We start from the raw sequence: 19,717 nt of genomic DNA on the forward strand, positions 1-19,717 counted from the left end.
TTATTTTAATGTATTTTTAATGTATACAATTGAATTTTTTTATAGTTTGTAATGTATATATTAATTGAAATGAATTGAATTGAATTATTATTTATTAAAATTAAATTCCTTACCGCACCCCAATGGTGCATAGGGCACTGTGTCATATTAACGCAGTGTTATCTTGATCGTTTACACATGAAGGAAAGGTGATCAGCCCTCCGCTTCAGGTACCAGTCCAGGGTAATATTGAATAAATATTACAGTGAAAAAATCACTTATATTTATTTTACCCCCCTTGGGAATCGAACCCGGGACCTCCAGAACGGTAGCCGAGCGTGCTGACCATTACACTACGGAGGCGGACATTGAATTATTGTAGACCAAATACAGATCTAAATTTTTTGTTGTTGTACTGGGCTCAAGTAAGACATCAAAGTTCAAGTAGCCCCGTTCTACGGTGAGTCATTTGATTGCAAAAATATTCACATCCATATTGTAAATCACAGCATATAAATAACAGCAGAGACACATACAGCCAAGATCTTCAAGCCAAAGTTTGACAGTTGGTTGGCCGCGTTTATCGTATTTTTGTTCATCGATGTGATTTCGTTCTCGCGCTCCTTCTCCCTGATTTTCTTCTCGAACGCGTTCTTGATGAATATTTCCTGCTCCGCCAGCACGATGGCCTCGTTCAGCGTCCTTAGAAGAGGGAAATTGGGTGATGTCCTAAGAGGCACGACAAGCGTGAGGGCGCCATTTTGGATTTGGTAGGCGTTGTTTACGGTGTTGGCGATGTAATCCTGAGATGTGTTGTCACCTGATGGAAAAAAAAGAAATGTAAATGGGAGATTCTCTAGATGAATTGCAACCTAAACCAAGTCGAATTAAACTCTTGGACATTCCAAATTCCTTGACTCTATGAGGCAGTATTGAAGGCTCTACTGCAGGTTGTATAAGGCTGAATTCAAGGCTGTATTGGAAGATGTATAAGGCTGTATTGAAGGTTGTATCAGGCTGTATTGAAGGCTCTATTAGGAAGTTGTGTAAGGCTGTATTGGAGGCTCCTTTGATGATTGTATCCTACATTCCTACGCCTTTGAAATTCGTTCCATCAGACAAATGTGTTGAAAATTGTTGTATGACAGAATTAAAAATGAATGTAAAATAGTTTAAAATAAAGATAGAAAAAATACTCACCCCTGGCCAGGTCCAGTTCGGGGAGGGCGCTCTGGTAGAACGGGTTGGCCTTGAGGGTCTGCAGCTCCTGGAAGTAGTCGGCGAAGGTGTCCATCTCCGGAGAGCAGTCTCCGTGGAAGTCATCCGTGTCGATGCTCCAGATCATCACTCCCCGCAGTTTCTTGGCCAGTGCAAACCTGACAATGGTAACAACAAAAAAAACATAAAGTTTTCCGACTCCTGTCCACACCAATGGTGATTAGGGCACTGCACCGGATCAACAGAGTTCAGTGATTTGTTACTCAGTCACGAGTAGGTACCTAAAGAAACAAACAAACCTGCCAGGTTGCCCGCACTTGTAAACCTACCAGGTTGTTAGCCCTGCGTGCTGAACGCAGGAAAGTTCAAAAAACCCGCAAGCACATGCAATCTTTCTACTCCTTCTCATGACACTTTTTGCCAGTCACCTTGACCTAACTATCAGTTTTTCCCATAATGGATAAATCCCCCTCGAAAAAAAATGTGTTGGGGTGTTCCTCGTATTGTGGACCAGGGCTGCTTCTTTCAGCGACTAAGATGATGAATAGCGAGAAGTATCACCCAATTCTACTGGAAAAGATACTACCAGAGATACAAAGACGAAGGTCAAATGATAGTGGAATATTTCAATTTAAAAAATGATGAAATTCTTCACACAAAAACAATGAACTGTGTTGGACTGGTCAGGAATTTCGCCAGACATAAACCTTATTGAAAATCTATCGGCAATCTGTAAGAATCGGCTCTCCAAAATTGATTGCACTACGGTGGAAAAGCTCATTTTGTCCGTAATTCAGGTATGGTTTCGAGACGAAAAAATGGCATCCACGTGCCAAAACCTTATATAATAGATGCCAAGAAGAGTAAAATCTTTGATTGAGCCCAAATGAGATCATATTAAATATTCATTTGTGATATAACTAATAAACAAAAGATTTTACAAAACTTTTTACAAAAATAATAATAATAATAATAATAATAAAACCCTTATCTGCACCCCAATGGTGCATAGGGCACTGTGTCTTATAAACGCAGTGTTATCATGATCGTTTTACACATGAAGGAAAGGTGATCAGCCCTCCGCTTCAGGTACCAGTCCATGGTAATATTGAATAAATATTACAGTGAAAAAATTACTTATATTTATTTTTACCCCCCTTGGGAATCGAACCCGGGACCTCCAGAACGGTAGCCGAGCGTGCTGACCATTACACTACGGAGGCGGACAAAGATTTTACAAATCAAGTTTAATTAATAAACAAAAGATTTTACAAAACTTTTTACAAAAATACAACAGCAAAAAGTTTTGTTTCCTGTTTGATACTGTATAAAGTAATACATTTGATATTACAAGGCAAAGTAGAAGGTAAACGCAGCATAGGAAGAAGGGGTACGTCCTGGCTTCACGGCTTGAGAGAGTGGTTCCATTGCAGCACTGGGACACCGCTCAGAGCGGCTGCAGACTGAACTGATGATTGCCAACCTTCAGCATGGAGTAATCGGGCCATTGTATGAGGGGAGAGAAATAGCAAGTAATAGGTATTGGTATGTTTCTTACCTGACTTTTTCGGCCAGGGATCTTTGATTATCGTACATAATGATTCTGTTTTCATTGACAGCATACGGAGTCTTGGACTTCTCATCCCACAGGTTGGTCCATCCCGACGTGGTGTTGGAGAGCTCCAAGCAAATCTGTGGGAATAATAAAAAAATTCAATTCAATTTATTCAGTAAAAATTAGCATTTAGGTACATATTGAAAGCTGTCCCACCGCATGCCCAGATCTGATACAGAAGCATCTAGGCTTCCTGACAGATCTGCTCTTGCTAAGCAATTTTTTTTTTGAACTAATTTGCGAAATTTATTGAAAATGTGAAACAACATAAAATTGTATCCCGATTTTACTGTGAATTTACATTTAAAAGCTTTAAATATACCTGTCACTGCCAATCTAAATAATACAAGATTGTAAGTCCATCACCAAATTTTCTAGTTCCCCAGTTCCCCAGTTCCCCAGTGTGACAACTAAACATACAGGTACATTACAAAACTAAAATTCAAAGCGTATATATCAACACCTGTTGTACATATTTGTCCGCCTCCGCGGCGTGATGGTTAGCGTGTTTAGCTACCGTGCTGGAGGTCCCGGGTTCGATTCCCAGGGGGGTGAAAATAAATATTAGTGATTTTACACTGTAATATTTATTTAATATTAACTTGTACTGGTTCCTGAAGCGCAAGAGTGATCACCTTGCCTTCGTGTAAGTAATGATCAAGATAACACTGCGTCGATTCGATGCAGTGCCCTATGCACCATTGGGTGCGGATAAGGGTTATAAGTAAGTAGTAAGTATTAACACAAAAATTATAAAGTAAGCAAGAACACTCTTGTTAAAGATGTAGAAGAGTCCCGCTTAGGAATACCCCCTCAGGCACATGGAACAGGTATTGTTCAGCATATCTTCCTACAGGCATAACCATCGGCAGGTTGCTCCTGTGTATAGGAATGAGAAACAATCTATGCCGACGCTGTCTTAGCTAACTATCGGGAACATACAGACCAATGCTCCGGATATTATGCCAAAACATGCCAAGTATTACAATCCTTAAATTTAAAAATTACAAACGCGCATCGCCCAAAAGCTCTTACTGGCTAATTCTTATTATTTATTAAACCATATCCGTTCCCTATGGAGTCCACAAACTGTCTCCAGGCTTTTCTGTCGGCCGCCAGCGCCCTCGCATCCTCCCAAGTCAGGTCCGCGTAACCGAAGTTCAGACGAGAACTGCCGACGAATTGCCAGCAGTGGTCGTCCTGGGCGGCGGGAACCTGATGCCTTGTAAAAGAGGCAAGCTTGATGGCGGCTCTCGGGAGGCATGCGGAGTGCACGGCCAAGCCAACTGAATCGCCTTTTCTTGACGACAGTTGTGACTAAGATTTCCTGCGTCCTACGCCTTATCTCTTCATTCCACACAAAGTCAAACCACCGCATGCCTAAAATTCTCCGCAGACACCTATTCTCAAAGCTCAGTACACGGCTGCTCTGGGTGAAATCACAAATCATAAATAAAACTATTTCTTCTTCTTCTAACTCTTATCCGCACCCAATGGTGCATAGGGCACTGCATCATATAAACGTAGTGTTATCTTGATCAATAAACACATGAAAGAAGGGTGATCAGCCCTCTGTTTTAGTTACCAGTCCATGGTAATATTGAATAAATATTAAAGTGAAAAAATCACTTATATTTATTTGACTTACCCTGGGAATCGAACCCGGGACCTCCAGTACGGTAGCCCAGTGTGCTGACCATTACACTACAGAGGCGGACAATAAAACACTATATAAAAACTATTTCAAACGTGCCTCATGAATATAGCTGTAACCATACTCTCCACATGGCTAAACCATCTTAGACTCACTTCATTGTATCCCATGAAGCCGGACTCCCTGGTGAAGGGGCCCTGGAAGCCCTGGGCCTGCGTGGCAGCCCCCAGATGTACATTCGGAGACACGGGGGCCTCCTTGATGAAGGTCCTTCCGTAGAAAGGCACCCCCATGACCAACTTATCAGCGGGAGCTCCTAGCTTCAGCATGTATTCAGTCGTGAAAGCCTGGAAAAATTATAAATAAGACTTGCAAATTAGATCACTTTACACGCTATATAACATTAACCGTTCTGGTATCATACATGATAAAACTAGTGAAGGACATTGGTAGGTACTATAAACCAAGCTAGGACATAAAATGCCCAACCCTCTTCTAGTGGAACGGAAGGCCTGTTGAGGACAGTCAGCAGTCCGGCTTCTCCCGAGGAGTGCAACGTGGTTCCCTCCCAGCAATGAGCACATGCTGACAAGTTCCTGATTGGCCCACACTAGATTATCCTGTAGGTGATGTAGCTACACCGTCGAGTTGGCAGCGTTGACGGATGCGTAACGAGACGAATGGGAACGGAGATTTCCGAGCGAAACTAATGCCGAAGCAGACCGATTTCAAAAACGCCGAGAGCTACCTAGTTCGTTGGAACCTACGGACGTTTTTATTGCGACTTTCATTTTGCTTCTTTAAATTATATATAGATTATAAAGTATTTTGTAATTATCTGATTCCAGTTTAATTGCATTTATATAAATAAAAGGACTAACTGTGAGTACAACATTCTTTAATTTCATTCTGGCACCTCTTCTTTGTATTAAAAATGTGACCACCTAGCGAGATCACAAAACGCGGCAACATGTCGCCAAACCAAAAAAACAGCAATTCGCTACAATCCCTCCTGTTCCCAACACAGATCCAAATAAAACATATTTTAGCTAGAAGAGACAAAAATGCACTTAATAATAATAAATAATAAAACCCTTATCCGCACCCCAATGGTGCATAGGGCACTGCGTCATATAAACGCAGTGTTATCTTGATCGTTTACACATGAAGGAAAGGTGATCAGCCCTCCGCTTCAGGTACCAGTCCAGGGTAATATTGAATAAATATGACAGTGTAAAAAAATCACTTATATTTATTTTACCCCCCTTGGGAATCGAACCCGGGACCTCCAGAACGGTAGCCGAGCTGGCTGACCATTACACTACGGAGGCGGACAAAAATGCACTTAATGATCTATAAACCTTGTATATGATAAGCAAGGTAAATTATTAATGCATCCCAGCTAGAAAAAAAACATTTACCATTCTGCCCATTGTCGAACATTTTCATTGCAGTAATTTTCAAAAGTTGTATATATGCAGATCTCCTGGCTCCGGAATATACGAGACTGGACGGGGATCAGGACTGTCTAGAGCTGCTCGAGACAAGGACAATTACTCTCAAGTGATGGTCGACATCAGGGGGACTTGACATGACACGAACAGAAGAGAAAAACGAGATAACCATTTCTGTCAACCTCATGGAAAAAGTGTGTCAAAAAAGCCTTTTTTTCAATATTTTGTGTTTTTTTTTACCGTATTTTGAAATATAATAAATCAGTATAAAACATAAATAAAAAACGTTTTGAATATTGAAAGCATTAACTTTGTGGATCATATTGATATATTATTTTGAGAAATAAAAAGACTGCGTTTTGATCCACTCACATTTTTATTAACCAACTAGTTTCGGCAACAACTTTTTGAATTAAACCCTGAAGAGGGCAACAGGTTGTTGCCGAAACTAGTTGGTTAGTAAAAATGTGAGTGCATCAAAACACAAAGTCTTTTTATTTCTCAAAATAATATATAAATAAACAATAATAAATAATAATAAAACCCTTATCCGCACCCCAATGGTGCATAGGGCACTGCTTCATATAAATGCAGTGTTATCTTGATCGTTTTACACATGAAGGAAAGGTGATCAGCCCTCCGCTTCAGGTACCAGTCCAGGGTAATATTGAAATAAATAAATATTACAGTGAAAAAATCACTTATATTTATTTGCCCCCCCCCCTTGGGATTCGAACCCGTGACCTCAAAAACGGTAGCCGAGCGTGCTGACCATTACACTACGGAGGCGAAATAAATAAACAATACTAGGAAAGAAAAAAAAACAACGGAAGAATGGATATATCTAGACTGGTGGGGATGACCCGAGCTGGATTTGGGCAAAACACTTTAAAAAGTTTCGTGTACAATGTGCCCGAATTGTATTCGGGCAAATCACACAAAGGGTTAAACTTACGACGGTCAATTCGTCCGCGTCGCTGTTGCCGTAGAGAGGGGCGTTGGCCCCGGAACGCTTGTCCCAAACTCCGTGGTAATCGTAGCACATCATGTGCACCAGGTCCAAGTACTGCGACAGCTGCACCACGTCGTACGCCACGTCGATGGTCTCCTTGCTCGCGCCCAGCGCGGCCGTCAAGATGAGGTTGTGCTTCCTGAACTCCGTCTTCAGCTCCTGTTCAAAAGATCAAAAGAGGCACATGTGAGATTCGGCTTGGATCATATTGAAAGCTGTCCCAGATCTGATACAGAAGCATCTAGTCTTCCTGACAGATCTGCTCTTGCTAAGCAATTTAAAAAAAAAATTAAGTTGTGAAATTTATTGAAAAAGTGAAACAATATAAAATTGTATCCCGATTTTACTGTGAATTTACTTGGCTTGGATCAATCTCTTTTCAGTCTTTTGGAGTCTGTAGGTGCAATCAGCTCACCTAACTTTCCATTCCTACTGGCATACAGTCCTAGCTTCTAGCCATACATGCTATGTAGACTATCGGTTCTACTCTCCCATATATACTGCTCTAACCATCCTCTCCACATGGCCAAACCATCCTAAGAGACTCTTTCTTAACACACTTTGGACAGGAAAGATTATCATGATGAGCCTAAGGACGGGATTAGTATTTTCACCTTCTGCGCCGACCTCATTCAAAGGCAGAAAAGAAGGAATTACACATTTAATGTTTTTATATGAATATCATGTATCAATCTCTTTGTTAAGCTCTTAACTACATATATGTATATAATTATGAAATACCGTCGCCAGTGGTCCGCAGACGTAAAAAACACCCTTCTAAAATGTGTTGTTTGAAAAAAGAACATTGTTTGCGAAAAAGCTCAAAAGCGCCTTCAAAATACTGTTGGTAGAGAGCGGGAGACGCTTGCGAGCGTTCTCTTTGCTTACTTTGGGTAGAGCGCGAGAGACGCCTGCAAATATTGTACAGATGGGAATTGGGTGTTGCGGCTACTTGTGATTAGTATACTGAGGGTCGGGCGGCAGACTGCCAGAGTATAATTAGGGTCCTTTTCCATACTGTTGGTAGAGAGCGGGAGACGCTTGCGAGCGTTCTATTTGCTTACTTTAGGTAGAGCGCGAGAGATGCCTGCACACATTGTACAGATGGGAATTGGGTGTTGCGGCTACTTGTGATTAGTATACTGAGGGTCGGGCGGCAGACTGCCAGAGTATAATTAGGGTCCTTTTCCATACTGTTGGTAGAGAGCGGGAGACGCTTGCGAGCGTTCTATTTGCTTACTTTAGGTAGAGCGCGAGAGATGCCTGCACACATTGTACAGATGGGAATTGGGTGTTGCGGCTACTTGTGATTAGTATACTGAGGGTCGGGCGGCAGACTGCCAGAGTATAATTAGGGTCTGGGTTGATGAACAAAACTGTCCGACAACATTGTGTTAATTTAACAATTATACCTTTCTAGCTCCACTTTTCTTTAGATTTTTCCATTTTAACCCTGCCATACAATCCTAGCTTCTAGTCACACATGCTGTGTAGACTTTAGGGGCCTACTCTCCCATACATACTGCTCATTCCCTCCACATGGCCATACAATCTTCCCACTTACGAGTAATTTAGCATACCTTAACTAAAGAGACAAAGTTTTGTTTATCCTGTGGGGCTCCACCCCTCTTTCCCGGATACTCCCAGTCCAGATCTAAGCCATCGAAGTTGTATTTTCTGGAAAATAAAAATGTTAAAATATCTTAATAATTCAATATTATACGTTTAACTGGTTAACTGTCGGCAGGTACATGTATGGCGGTAGCCAGCACGCTGCGAATTTTACGACAAAAATAAAACCTTCTAAACATATCGTTATTGAAAGTGTATTAACGTTTATTTATAAAACTTGCCAAATAAATGAAGAGCGCGCCAGTCGTTCAGTCATTTATCCATAATTATAAAATTAATTGTTCATGGTGCAGGGTTGTCACAAAATTTCTCATAGAAAATATGAAAACTAAATTATATGTCAAAAGTAATAATTGTTTATGTAAGATTAATATTAAAAGTATACACACACACATACTTTGATTAAAAAAATTTTAAATTAAAAATTATCAGAATCGACACTTAAATCACTGTCATCAGATTCGGCAGTGACGGCAACTCGGGGATTATTGGACAACCCTGAGCGCCATCAGTTGTTCCGACGACAAAGCTCTCTTTAATTTACGTTTAAAGTGGTAAAAACAAATTCTGTTTCAATTCTAAGTACGCAAAGATATTCTCAATAGATGTCACTATGCGTTCAATATATTTGTACATTTTAAATAATTTATTTTCTTTAGTAAAAGGCCATTTAAAACGGAGCGTCTTAAGACGTAATTTTTGTATGAGCGGCGCTCCGTTCACAGAAAATTACTCGTCTTAAGACGCTTTTGGCAGTTAAGCGGCTAAATTGCAAAAAATAATAAAATAATATTTAGCATTCTGATTCAAGACACCCCCGATGAGATTTCTTGAAAAATCTCGCAGATACTTACTTCAGGAACTCCACGGCCGAGCTGATGAAGGTCTGTCGGCTGCTCGGGCTGGCAGCCATGTTGGAGTAGTTTGTCGAACCCTCGTTCCAGCCGCCGATGGCGAGAGTCACCTTCAAGTGGGGATAGCGCACCTTCATCCCAGTGGCCTTCTCGAAGTTGCCTTTGCCGTAGTTATCCTTCAAGTCTTGCCAGGGATCTATAACATTGCCAACGACACAATACAAATGCTTTGGCAGTATGGTGGCAGAGACTCTTGACCCAGATACTGAAGTGAATTTTGAATTACCTAACGTCCAAGTGACTTTGAAATCTATTTTCAATTTCAATTTCAATTTATTATATAATTAACATATACATTACAAACGACTCCTAACCTGACCACATTCAAGTATTTGGCATACCTGATCGTGCCATGTTCGTCTCGGTCTTCCTCTGCTCTTTTTTCCACTTACATTCGTCTCATAAATTTGTTTTACCGTTCTTTCCTCACTCATTGGTTCTACATGTCCAAACCATCTCAACACACCTTTCTTAAATTTATCGATAATGCTTATCTCAGCTTTGCATTCCTTCCTTATTTCAGTAACAATCGGCGGGTATGTATGAGGAGATGCATGAACGTGGAAGAGGCGAAGAATGTTTGCAAAGACAGAGTGGTGTGGTTCCCCCTGCGGGGAAGCGGCGTGATGGTTAGTTAGTTAGTTAGTTTACATTACAAACTAACATTTAAGGCGTATACATTAAAAAAACAAATTAAAAAGTAAGCAAGAAGACTCTTGTTAAATTTGTAGAAGAATCCCGCTTCGGAAAACTCCTTCGGACACATGGAACAGATCAATATCCAATGTGATATTGTTCAACATAGCGGTAGATCTTCCTACAGGCATAACCATCGGCAGGTTGGTCCTGTGTATAGGAATGTGAAACAATCTATGCTGACGCTGTCTTAGGTAACTATCGGGAACATACAGACCAATGCTCCGGATAATTTCAGGATTATCGATCATACCGCGCAACAATCGAAAAAAATGTTATAGTTTATGCAACACCGCTTATCATGACCCTACTGAGGCTTGAACTTTTTAAGTTTTATAGCCTATGCCTACTATAAAGTCACTAATTGAATGTATCCCCGCAAGTAAGGAAGTTGCCCCGCCCGGAGGGGAGGTGATATGGTTTGTCAAACAAGGAGGCGCTAATATTTTGCACCTGATAAAACGAGAACAAACATAGAAATAATCTTAAAATACAGAAAAAGGTAGCGCACACTACAGATTGGGGTTTGTGGTTTCAAATCAGTCCGACCAATGACAACGCTCGCGTGTTTGAAGTGTGAAAGGCGTTCAAATTCAACCGAGTTATAAAAATAAACTATCTCATAAAATTATAACTTTTACTGTTTTACCAATTAATATGGTACATATAACTATTATGCACGTATTTTATCGTGTGTCTAGATCAGAAATGTGATAAATTAACAAGAAAACTTGAATAACTCAATAAAACATTACACCTGGGATGTAAAGTTTTAATTTCTAACTGATTTTAGTTGGTATTTCAATCAAAACGAAAATTGTATCCTTACAGAGACATCTTTGGTCAAGTGTCGTCAATAAATTTGTATAAAAATTATAAGAAATAATGCATTACAAAAAGCTTTCTTTACTGATTTGTAGATATCACACGAAAGTATCTTTATAATATGAACTACCACGGACGTGCGCGTGGCTTAACCTGCGGCTGTTATTCGAATGTATAAACATACCTACCGCCAACGTTTGGCGGGAGATAGGCGGATGGGTTAAAGTCTCTTTGAGAGTTTCGAAGAACCTCGTCCTACTATTATTTCGACTGATGTAACGATGTGCATCTGAGGAAATCGATCCCTTATCCTTACCTAAGGAGCGTATGGAGGACGATGTTGCGTTGAGCCCCACAAAGGCATAGACCAGGTGTGTGCAGAGGTTGGGGTCCACGGAGTCCAGGGAGAAGGAGCCCCGCTGAGGCCGGTACACCGACCATGAGCCGATGTAGCACACCACCACCTTGTCATGAATGGGGCCTGAAAAAACAACCAGTAAATTGAGCGTTTTGTGCTGAGATTTTTTTTACATGTATGCTGAAATTGCTGAAGATTTTTTAATACTGAAATAGGGCTTTTTATTAGGTTGTGTACAAAATCAAAGGTACCCTTCTCAAATATTAACCGATTTTAGTATTTCTTTTTGGTAGAGAACATATCATACTTTCATTCGAACCCTTATCCGCACCCCAATGGTGCATAGGTCACTGCATAATATAAACGCAGTGTTATCTTAATCGTTAACACACGAAGGAAAGATGATCAGCCCTCCGCTTCAGGTACCAGTCCAGGGTGATATTAAATAAATATTAGAGTGAAAAAATCACTTTTATTTATTAGATCCCCCTCTGGGAATCGAACCCGGGACCTCCATAACGGTGTGTCCACCTCCGTAGTGTGATGGTCAGCACATATCGTACTACTCAAATAAAACAGAATTTTGTAATAAACGTACCTATTAAATAAGAGATTTCACAATTCTACAAAGATGGCTGTTGTGAACTCACGTGTACAGTGCCATAAGAACAATGATATAAGTTGGAATTCGAGTAATGTGGTTGTCAATCATGGGTAGAATGGTGAATGTTGCACGTGTAAAGAGTGATCAATTGACCAGCCTATTACAGGTCATAAGCCATGTGGTGCCCATACTCTTCCATACTCCATACTCTTTTTTATCTCTGTTGAGATGTTGAATTTTCAAATGTATTTTTATAGAGGGCCTTGAGAGTGGCTATATTTGGTGCTTTGTTATGTGAGATGTGATCGACCCCACTATCATATAAGGAAATTTCCCCATCCATTAAGAATCCCACATGTTGCCTGTATTCTTTAATTTTATTATTATAATACGCCGACATTATTTTTAATTTATTCTAATTCAAAACCTTGAAGTAAAGTATTCAATTAACACAACGTAGATAAAGAAGAATATGGAAGTCTGGGTTTTTATACGGCTTATGACCTCTCATGGGCTGGTACTGGTACTCACCAATTGTACCCATTATTGAAAACCACACCACTCAAATTCTTGGAACTTATAAGAAATACATAGGAAATATATAGGAAATACTCATTCAATTATAGACCCCTTATCCGCACCCCAATGGTGCATAGGGCACTGCATCATATAAACGCAGTGTCATCTTGATCGTTAACACGCAAAGGGAAGGTGATCAGCCCTCCAATTCAGGTACCAGTCCAGGGTAATATTGAATAAATATTAGAGTCAAATAATCACTTATGTTTATTTGACCCCCCCTGGGAATCGAACCCGGTACCTCCAGAACGGTAGCTGAGCGTAGAAACGCTAGAAAATATCCCTTTTATTTTTAGGTCATAATTTGAACAGTTAATTTCCAAATTCTTGTTCACAAATCTGGATTATCTCCAATGAGGAGATTATTTTTTTTGCATCTCAACATAGATAAGGAAGAATATGGAAGTCTGGGTTTTAATAAGGCTAATGACCTGTCATAAATCAAAAATCGTCAATTTGCCCAGAAAATGAACTATATCCCAGCAAAAGCGGCATATTTTTAACTTAATATTTACCCGCTACAGGGCAGAAAGTGTTGTTCTTGCATTTTGAAGAAAATGTATTGTTCAATTATTTTTTTAAATATACAAAATATTTTTCAAGTGGAGAAAAAACATTCAGATTTTACCTAAAAAGATCTGTTGCACAGTAAAAAGCTCAATAAGTGGCTTGATATTTATTTTTCATACATTCCATTATATTTTTAAACTTCAAAAACGATCTCCTGGAAAATTAAGTTTAATTTCATACTATTTCTGTGAGCCTAAGCGTCTCATTATTAGAAATAGGTAGCAAATTGTGGTAGAGTGGGTTCGAACCAACAAACTCTGACTTAAGAGTCCGCGACACTAACTACGGGACCACAACCCGACACATCTAATTCTTCTTCATCTATGTTGTGATGTCAATATAAATAACACCCAATTGGACTAAGCAGATTCGTGAACAAACATTTGGACACACTCAAAATATTATAAATAAAATAACTAGTTAAATTTCAAGTCTAATAAAAAAAAATTAAATCACATTTTTAGGCGTCTCCTAGTATGTCAAATAATTTGGGGATAATCTTACATACATTTAATGAATGTCTCCGCTAAATAATATAAATAAATAATAATTAATATAAAAGAGGGTGTCAATTGAAGGATATATATATATATATATATATATATATATATATATATATATATATATATATATATATATATATATATATATATATATATATATATAATAATAAAACCCTTACCGCACCCCAATGGTGCATAGGGCACTGCTTCATATAAACGCAGTGTTATCTCGATAGTTTACACATGAAGGAAAGGTGATCAGCTCTCCACTTCAGGTACCAGTCCAGTGTAATATTGAATAAATATTAGAGTGAAAAAATCACTTTTATTTATGAAACCCCCCTGGGAATCGAACCCGGGACCTCCAGAACGGTAGCCGAGCATGCTGACCATTACACTACGGAGGCGGACAAAATATAATATATATATATATATATATATATATATATATATATATATATATATATATATATATATATATATATATATATATATATATATATATATATATATATACATATTTATATTATCCACTGACACTTCGTGATGGAATTGCATTTTTAATTTATTATTAGATTAAAACCAATATTTTTAGCTTTTCCACTTTTTTATTTGACCAGCGACCGGGTTTCGTCGTTACCGACATCATCAGACTGGTATGTCGGTTTTAATCTAATAATAAATTAATATATACATATATATATACATATATATATATATATATATATATATATATATATATATATATATATATATATATATATATATATATATATATATATATATATATATATATATATATATATATATATATATATATATATATATATATATATATATATATATATATATATATATATATATATATATATATATATATATATATATATATATATATATATATATATATATATATATATATATATATATATATATATATATATATATATATATATATATATATATATATATATATATATATATATATATATATATATATATATATATATATATATATATATATATATATATATATATATATATATATATATATATATATATATATATATATATATATATATATATATATATATATATATATATATATATATATATATATATATATATATATATATATATATATATATATATATATATATATATATATATATATATATATATATATATATATATATATATATATATATATATATATATATATATATATATATATATATATATATATATATATATATATATATATATATATATATATATATATATATATATATATATATATATATATATATATATATATATATATATATATATATATATATATATATATATATATATATATATATATATATATATATATATATATATATATATATATATATATATATATATATATATATATATATATATATATATATATATATATATATATATATATATATATATATATATATATATATATATATATATATATATATATATATATATATATATATATATATATATATATATATATATATATATATATATATATATATATATATATATATATATACTCCCCAGATACAGTTTTGTCCGCAGAAACGCACTCCCGGACAGGTCAATTTTGCGCTACTCTGTTATTTCAATACAATTTGCACCCGACGCCAAAGTGTTGCATACCCGATTGGGGTAATAAAATTACAGCGGTCATTTCCTGCCAAATCGGCCGGCAAATATTTGAGAATTGATTCATAAGTATTCCATGAATGTACCATAATACTCGTATGTCTCGTTCGAGGCATGTCTCCATGTGAATATATGAATCACCGAAACGTACTGGGGTATTCTAACTCGGGAGGAATATCTAGTTTAACATAATCGACCTATAAAGGATTGTGTAAGGCTCGTTTTGTGTTTACAACAGCCGACATAATCAATATTTTCATTCATCATTTTCTTGTGGAAAATTCACCTTCGTAAAAACATTGTTTTCGTATGTTGGTAACGAATGACGTCACAGAAACGAATCCACACTACTACTATAACAGCTCTATAAAGCAGAAACATATATATATTTAGTATATTTTGGAGTCGAGTTTAACTACAATACAGATAGAGTACAATGAGTTGTTTAAATTTTCAACAATAAAAGTCGAATCAATTTTGCAGCAAGACAATGGGTCCTCGGCAAGACACAAGCGTGACTGTCATCGTAATTAGTTGCACACCATAAATACGTGTTTCTAATCGTTGATAAATTATTTATTTATGTAGTAGTTTCGGCAACAACCTGTTGCCCTCTTCAGGGTTTAATTTATGACTTAATATATATATATATATATATATATATATATATATATATATATATATATATATATATATATATATATATATATATATATATATATATATATATATATATATATATATATATATATATATATGTATATATATGTGTATCTGCTTTATAGAGCTGTTATAGTAGTGGTGTGGATTCGTTTCTGTGACGTCATTCGTTACCAACATACGAAAACAATGTTTTTACGAAGGTGAATTTTCCACAAGAAAATGATGAATGAAAATATTGATTATATCTTATATTGATTATATATTGGATCTTGCATCCCTTATGTCGCAGTGACATAAGGGATGCAAGATCCTTTGACCCCAAAAAAAAAACGTCGATACTTCTTTAAGGAAAATTTGCAACGACGTTCATTTACGTCCATACTCCCGGACAGGTTAAAACCTGTGTGTGTGTGTGTGTAGGTATTAGGTACGCAAGTAAATATTAGACATGAACGAGCGGTGGTGATAAAACCTAATAAAAATACAATGATGATATTATAAAACAAAACCGGTTTTAATTTTAATAAAAGTACGATTGTATGACATTTATACGAAGCGACTGCGACGCGCGACAATACAACGAAAAACGTTTGAAATTTCACGTCAATAATGATTTTAATTTTAATTTTGTTTACGGCCTTTAAAAATATTAACAAAAATATCGTAGTCGTACAGGAGAAAGTGACCAACTACCAAAACGTAAAATGTTCAGGAGGGCCATTTAAGTATCTTTTGCTTGGCAAGAAAATAAACATCAATGCAGTTAGTCATTTTTACTAAGTCAATATATTATACTTGCAAGTTTAAAATCCATTGGGATTTTTCAGGGCAATATTAAGCTAGTAAGATAGCAAATAGTCAATGATCACGTTTTTGTACAACAATGCACTTGGTCACTTTCTCCTGTATGACGACGATATGTACAATGACACTAAAGAATACACTAATAAAAACAATAATCATCACCATCAATAACAATAGATTTTCAAAACAATTCGTCACATAAACGAATAGATTTTTGTCAGAATGTTGGTTTATTGTCTAATAAATCAATAAGACTTTCGGTAATATTCTTATTGAAATCTGTAGGGAACTAAGGGAGATATGAAGGTTTAAACTTTACATATTTAATTAAAACGAAAAACGTGCGTTCGCATACGTCATCAAATTTCCGTCATCGAACGTTTTATGACGTCATATGGTTTATTATCTATGGTTTATAGAGCTGTAATAGTAGTAGATTGTTTGTTTACCACTACACTACCATTTGCGTTCGTGTTGCATCGTTTCTGTGCCGTCGTTCATTACCAACTTACGAAAACAACGTATTTACGAAGGCGAATTTTCCAAAAGAAAATGGTGAGTGAAAATATTGAGTATATCGGCTGTTATAAACACTTCACGAGTCTAATACAATCCTTTATATGTTGAGTATGTTAAATTAGATATTCCTCCGTATGATAATGATCCATTCTACTATTATTTTTTGACATCTCATCAAAGATGAAGAAGAATATGGAAGTCTGGGCATTTACGGGGCTGACGACCGTCATAGGCTGGTTTAAGTGATCACTTTACACACGTGTAACATTCACCAATTCTACCCATTATTGACAACCACACTACTCAAATTCTTGGAAGTTCTATATATATTAACCAATTTAGAAACCTTGTTCTTGAATCACTAGAACTTCACTAGAGACATCTATTGGTGAGATGTAAAGAAGCTTTTTACTAAGCAGAAACTCTTATATTAGTATGTGAGATCCGAATCCTGGATTATAATCACACACATGAGAAACGCCAGAAAATACCATTTTCATTTTTATTATTAGGCTTATAATTTGACCAGATAATTTATTTACAACATTTTGAGTGTGTCCAAATTATAATATGAAAATAACTCCTGTAATTGGAGATAATCCAGATTTTGTGAACAAGTAATTGGACACACTCAAAATGTTGTAAATCCATTCTACTTACTAGAAAAAATCTGGAAAGACTTCCAGATTGGTACAATAAAACTAAACTCTATCTTAACTCACTAAAATGTCAAATTATGAGATTCTATGAAAACAAGAAACCCTTATTTTTAGCAACATTTTGAGTGTACTCAAATACTTATTCACAAATCTGGATTATCTCCAAGTATAGATTTCTAGAAGTTTCAAGAATTTGAGTAGTGTGTTTGCCAATCATGGGTAGAATTGGTGAACGTTACACGTGTGTAAAGTGATCGCTAAAACTAGCCTATGACGGTCGTATTACGAACAAGAATTTGGACACACTCAAAATATTGTAAATAAAATACCTGTTGATGAGAACATCTCGGCTGTCCAAATTCAAAACACAGTAAGGGACATGTTTTTTGTAGTACTTTTTTTTGCATTTGGACTAAGTAGATTCTACTTCGTATTACGAACAAGAATTTGGACACACTCAAAATATTGTAAATAAAATACCTGTTGATGAGAACATCTCGGCTGTCCAAATTCAAAACACAGTAAGGGACATGTTTTTTGTAGTACTTTTTTTTTGCATTTTGGACTAAGTAGATTCTACTTAGTCCAAAAATGCAAAAAAAACGTACTACAAAAAAATGTCCCTTACTGTGTTTTAAGATTGGACAGCCGATCTGTAGTTCTCGAAATTAATCGTGTCTACATTAATAAACTCAAAAAGAGTACTTTTGCAAGTGATTTTTTATTATATTTAAATCAACATCAATCAAATGCAGTGCCCTATGCACCATAGTATTGTGGAAGAAAACAATAAAGCAAAATAAGTTATTGTTTTTAACAGTTTCTTATCGCGAATTTTAAATGATTTGGAAATTAGTATTGAGTTCACGGAATTCGATATTTCTGAGCGACGATGTGTTGCATTTTTTAATGATTTTAACACACATGTTTGTAGAGAATGCATGCATATTTATAAAAAGCGCAAAAGTGAAAGATATTCGAAACAATTAAATGAAGGTCGGTAAGTGGAACATACCAGTTTTCGTGTCGGCGACGTTCGCGTAGGAAATAGTCCAAACGGCTATCAAGATCCATTTAAAACAATTAGAATACATTGTCGATAACTCCACAGCACGGATATTAAAATTAAAAATGGATTTCACACAGTTTTACAAAAGTTTAAAGCTAGTAAGAAACTTGACTGCTAAAGTTTAGCCCGCCAAAGAACCGACCCAGCGCGACTTACCACGACAACAGGCGACAAATGTCAAAACAGTATACAAGAATGGCTACCGACCGGAAAGTAATATTCATAACTGTATAAAAAGTATAAACCATCCGTATAAACAATAAAATCTTAGCAAACTAATGAAATTACTTTTTGATTAGTTGCCGAATTATTCAAACCATTAATACCAAACCGGCGCAACATATAGTAAAAAAGATATTACATTTGTATGATGTTGAAAAGCTTGCTACAGTAATGAAATGACATTTCGCGTAAGCGTTGAACGCCTAGATCAATCAAGATTTTCAGTATCAAATCTCACCTGCGTAATACATAGTAAAAAAGACATTTCATTTGTATGACATTAAATCATTTAAGATACTTTTGACTTGTACATTTTTATGCGGAGTACTCATTTTAATTTCTTTTTTTTTTTTATTTCGAGACGGAGGCACGAATGTAAGGTTGTTGACGGAGAAAAAACAGTTACTTTTTCAATAAATTTTATATGAAATTGACTTCTATGGCCGTGGGCGTATGAGTCATTTTGCTATGCGATATTTTTG

The 19,717-nt window shown here is 35.9% G+C and overlaps 2 protein-coding genes across 4 annotated transcripts in view; both read right to left on the reverse strand.

Annotated features, from left to right (window-relative positions):
• The window catches only part of LOC148304337 (uncharacterized), a 101,343-nt gene that overhangs the window by 26,842 nt on the left and 54,784 nt on the right, over positions 1-19,717 (reverse strand). The gene's annotated exons all lie outside the window — the stretch shown is intronic.
• On the reverse strand, positions 30-19,340 carry Cht2 (Chitinase 2). The gene is made up of 9 exons (XM_088268478.1): positions 18,960-19,340; positions 11,316-11,480; positions 9,419-9,614; positions 8,513-8,609; positions 6,876-7,091; positions 4,622-4,813; positions 2,756-2,889; positions 1,180-1,355; positions 30-799 (listed from the first exon to the last, which is right to left on the reverse strand). Exons 1-9 carry the CDS (start codon positions 19,036-19,038, stop codon positions 483-485), a joined length of 1,572 nt encoding a protein of 523 aa, XP_088124604.1. The 5' UTR covers positions 19,039-19,340; the 3' UTR covers positions 30-482.

The sequence above is a fragment of the Brachycentrus maculatus genome, unplaced genomic scaffold (assembly GCF_059751285.1).
Source record: "Brachycentrus maculatus isolate JH-2025_06_01 unplaced genomic scaffold, ASM5975128v1 h1tg000324l, whole genome shotgun sequence".
NCBI lineage: Eukaryota > Metazoa > Arthropoda > Insecta > Trichoptera > Brachycentridae > Brachycentrus > Brachycentrus maculatus.

Bases quoted from the DNA above. Each gene is read 5' to 3' on its own strand.
- Cht2 (XM_088268478.1), bottom strand. From the start codon at position 19,038: ATGTATTCTAATTGTTTTAAATGGATCTTGATAGCCGTTTGGACTATT. The intron at 11,481-18,959 runs GTATGTTCCACT...TTGTTTTTTCAG, and splicing joins CGTCGCCGACACGAAAACTG to GCCCCATTCATGACAAGGTG. The intron at 8,610-9,418 runs GTAAGTATCTGC...TTTATTTTCCAG, and splicing joins TCGGCCGTGGAGTTCCTGAA to AAAATACAACTTCGATGGCT.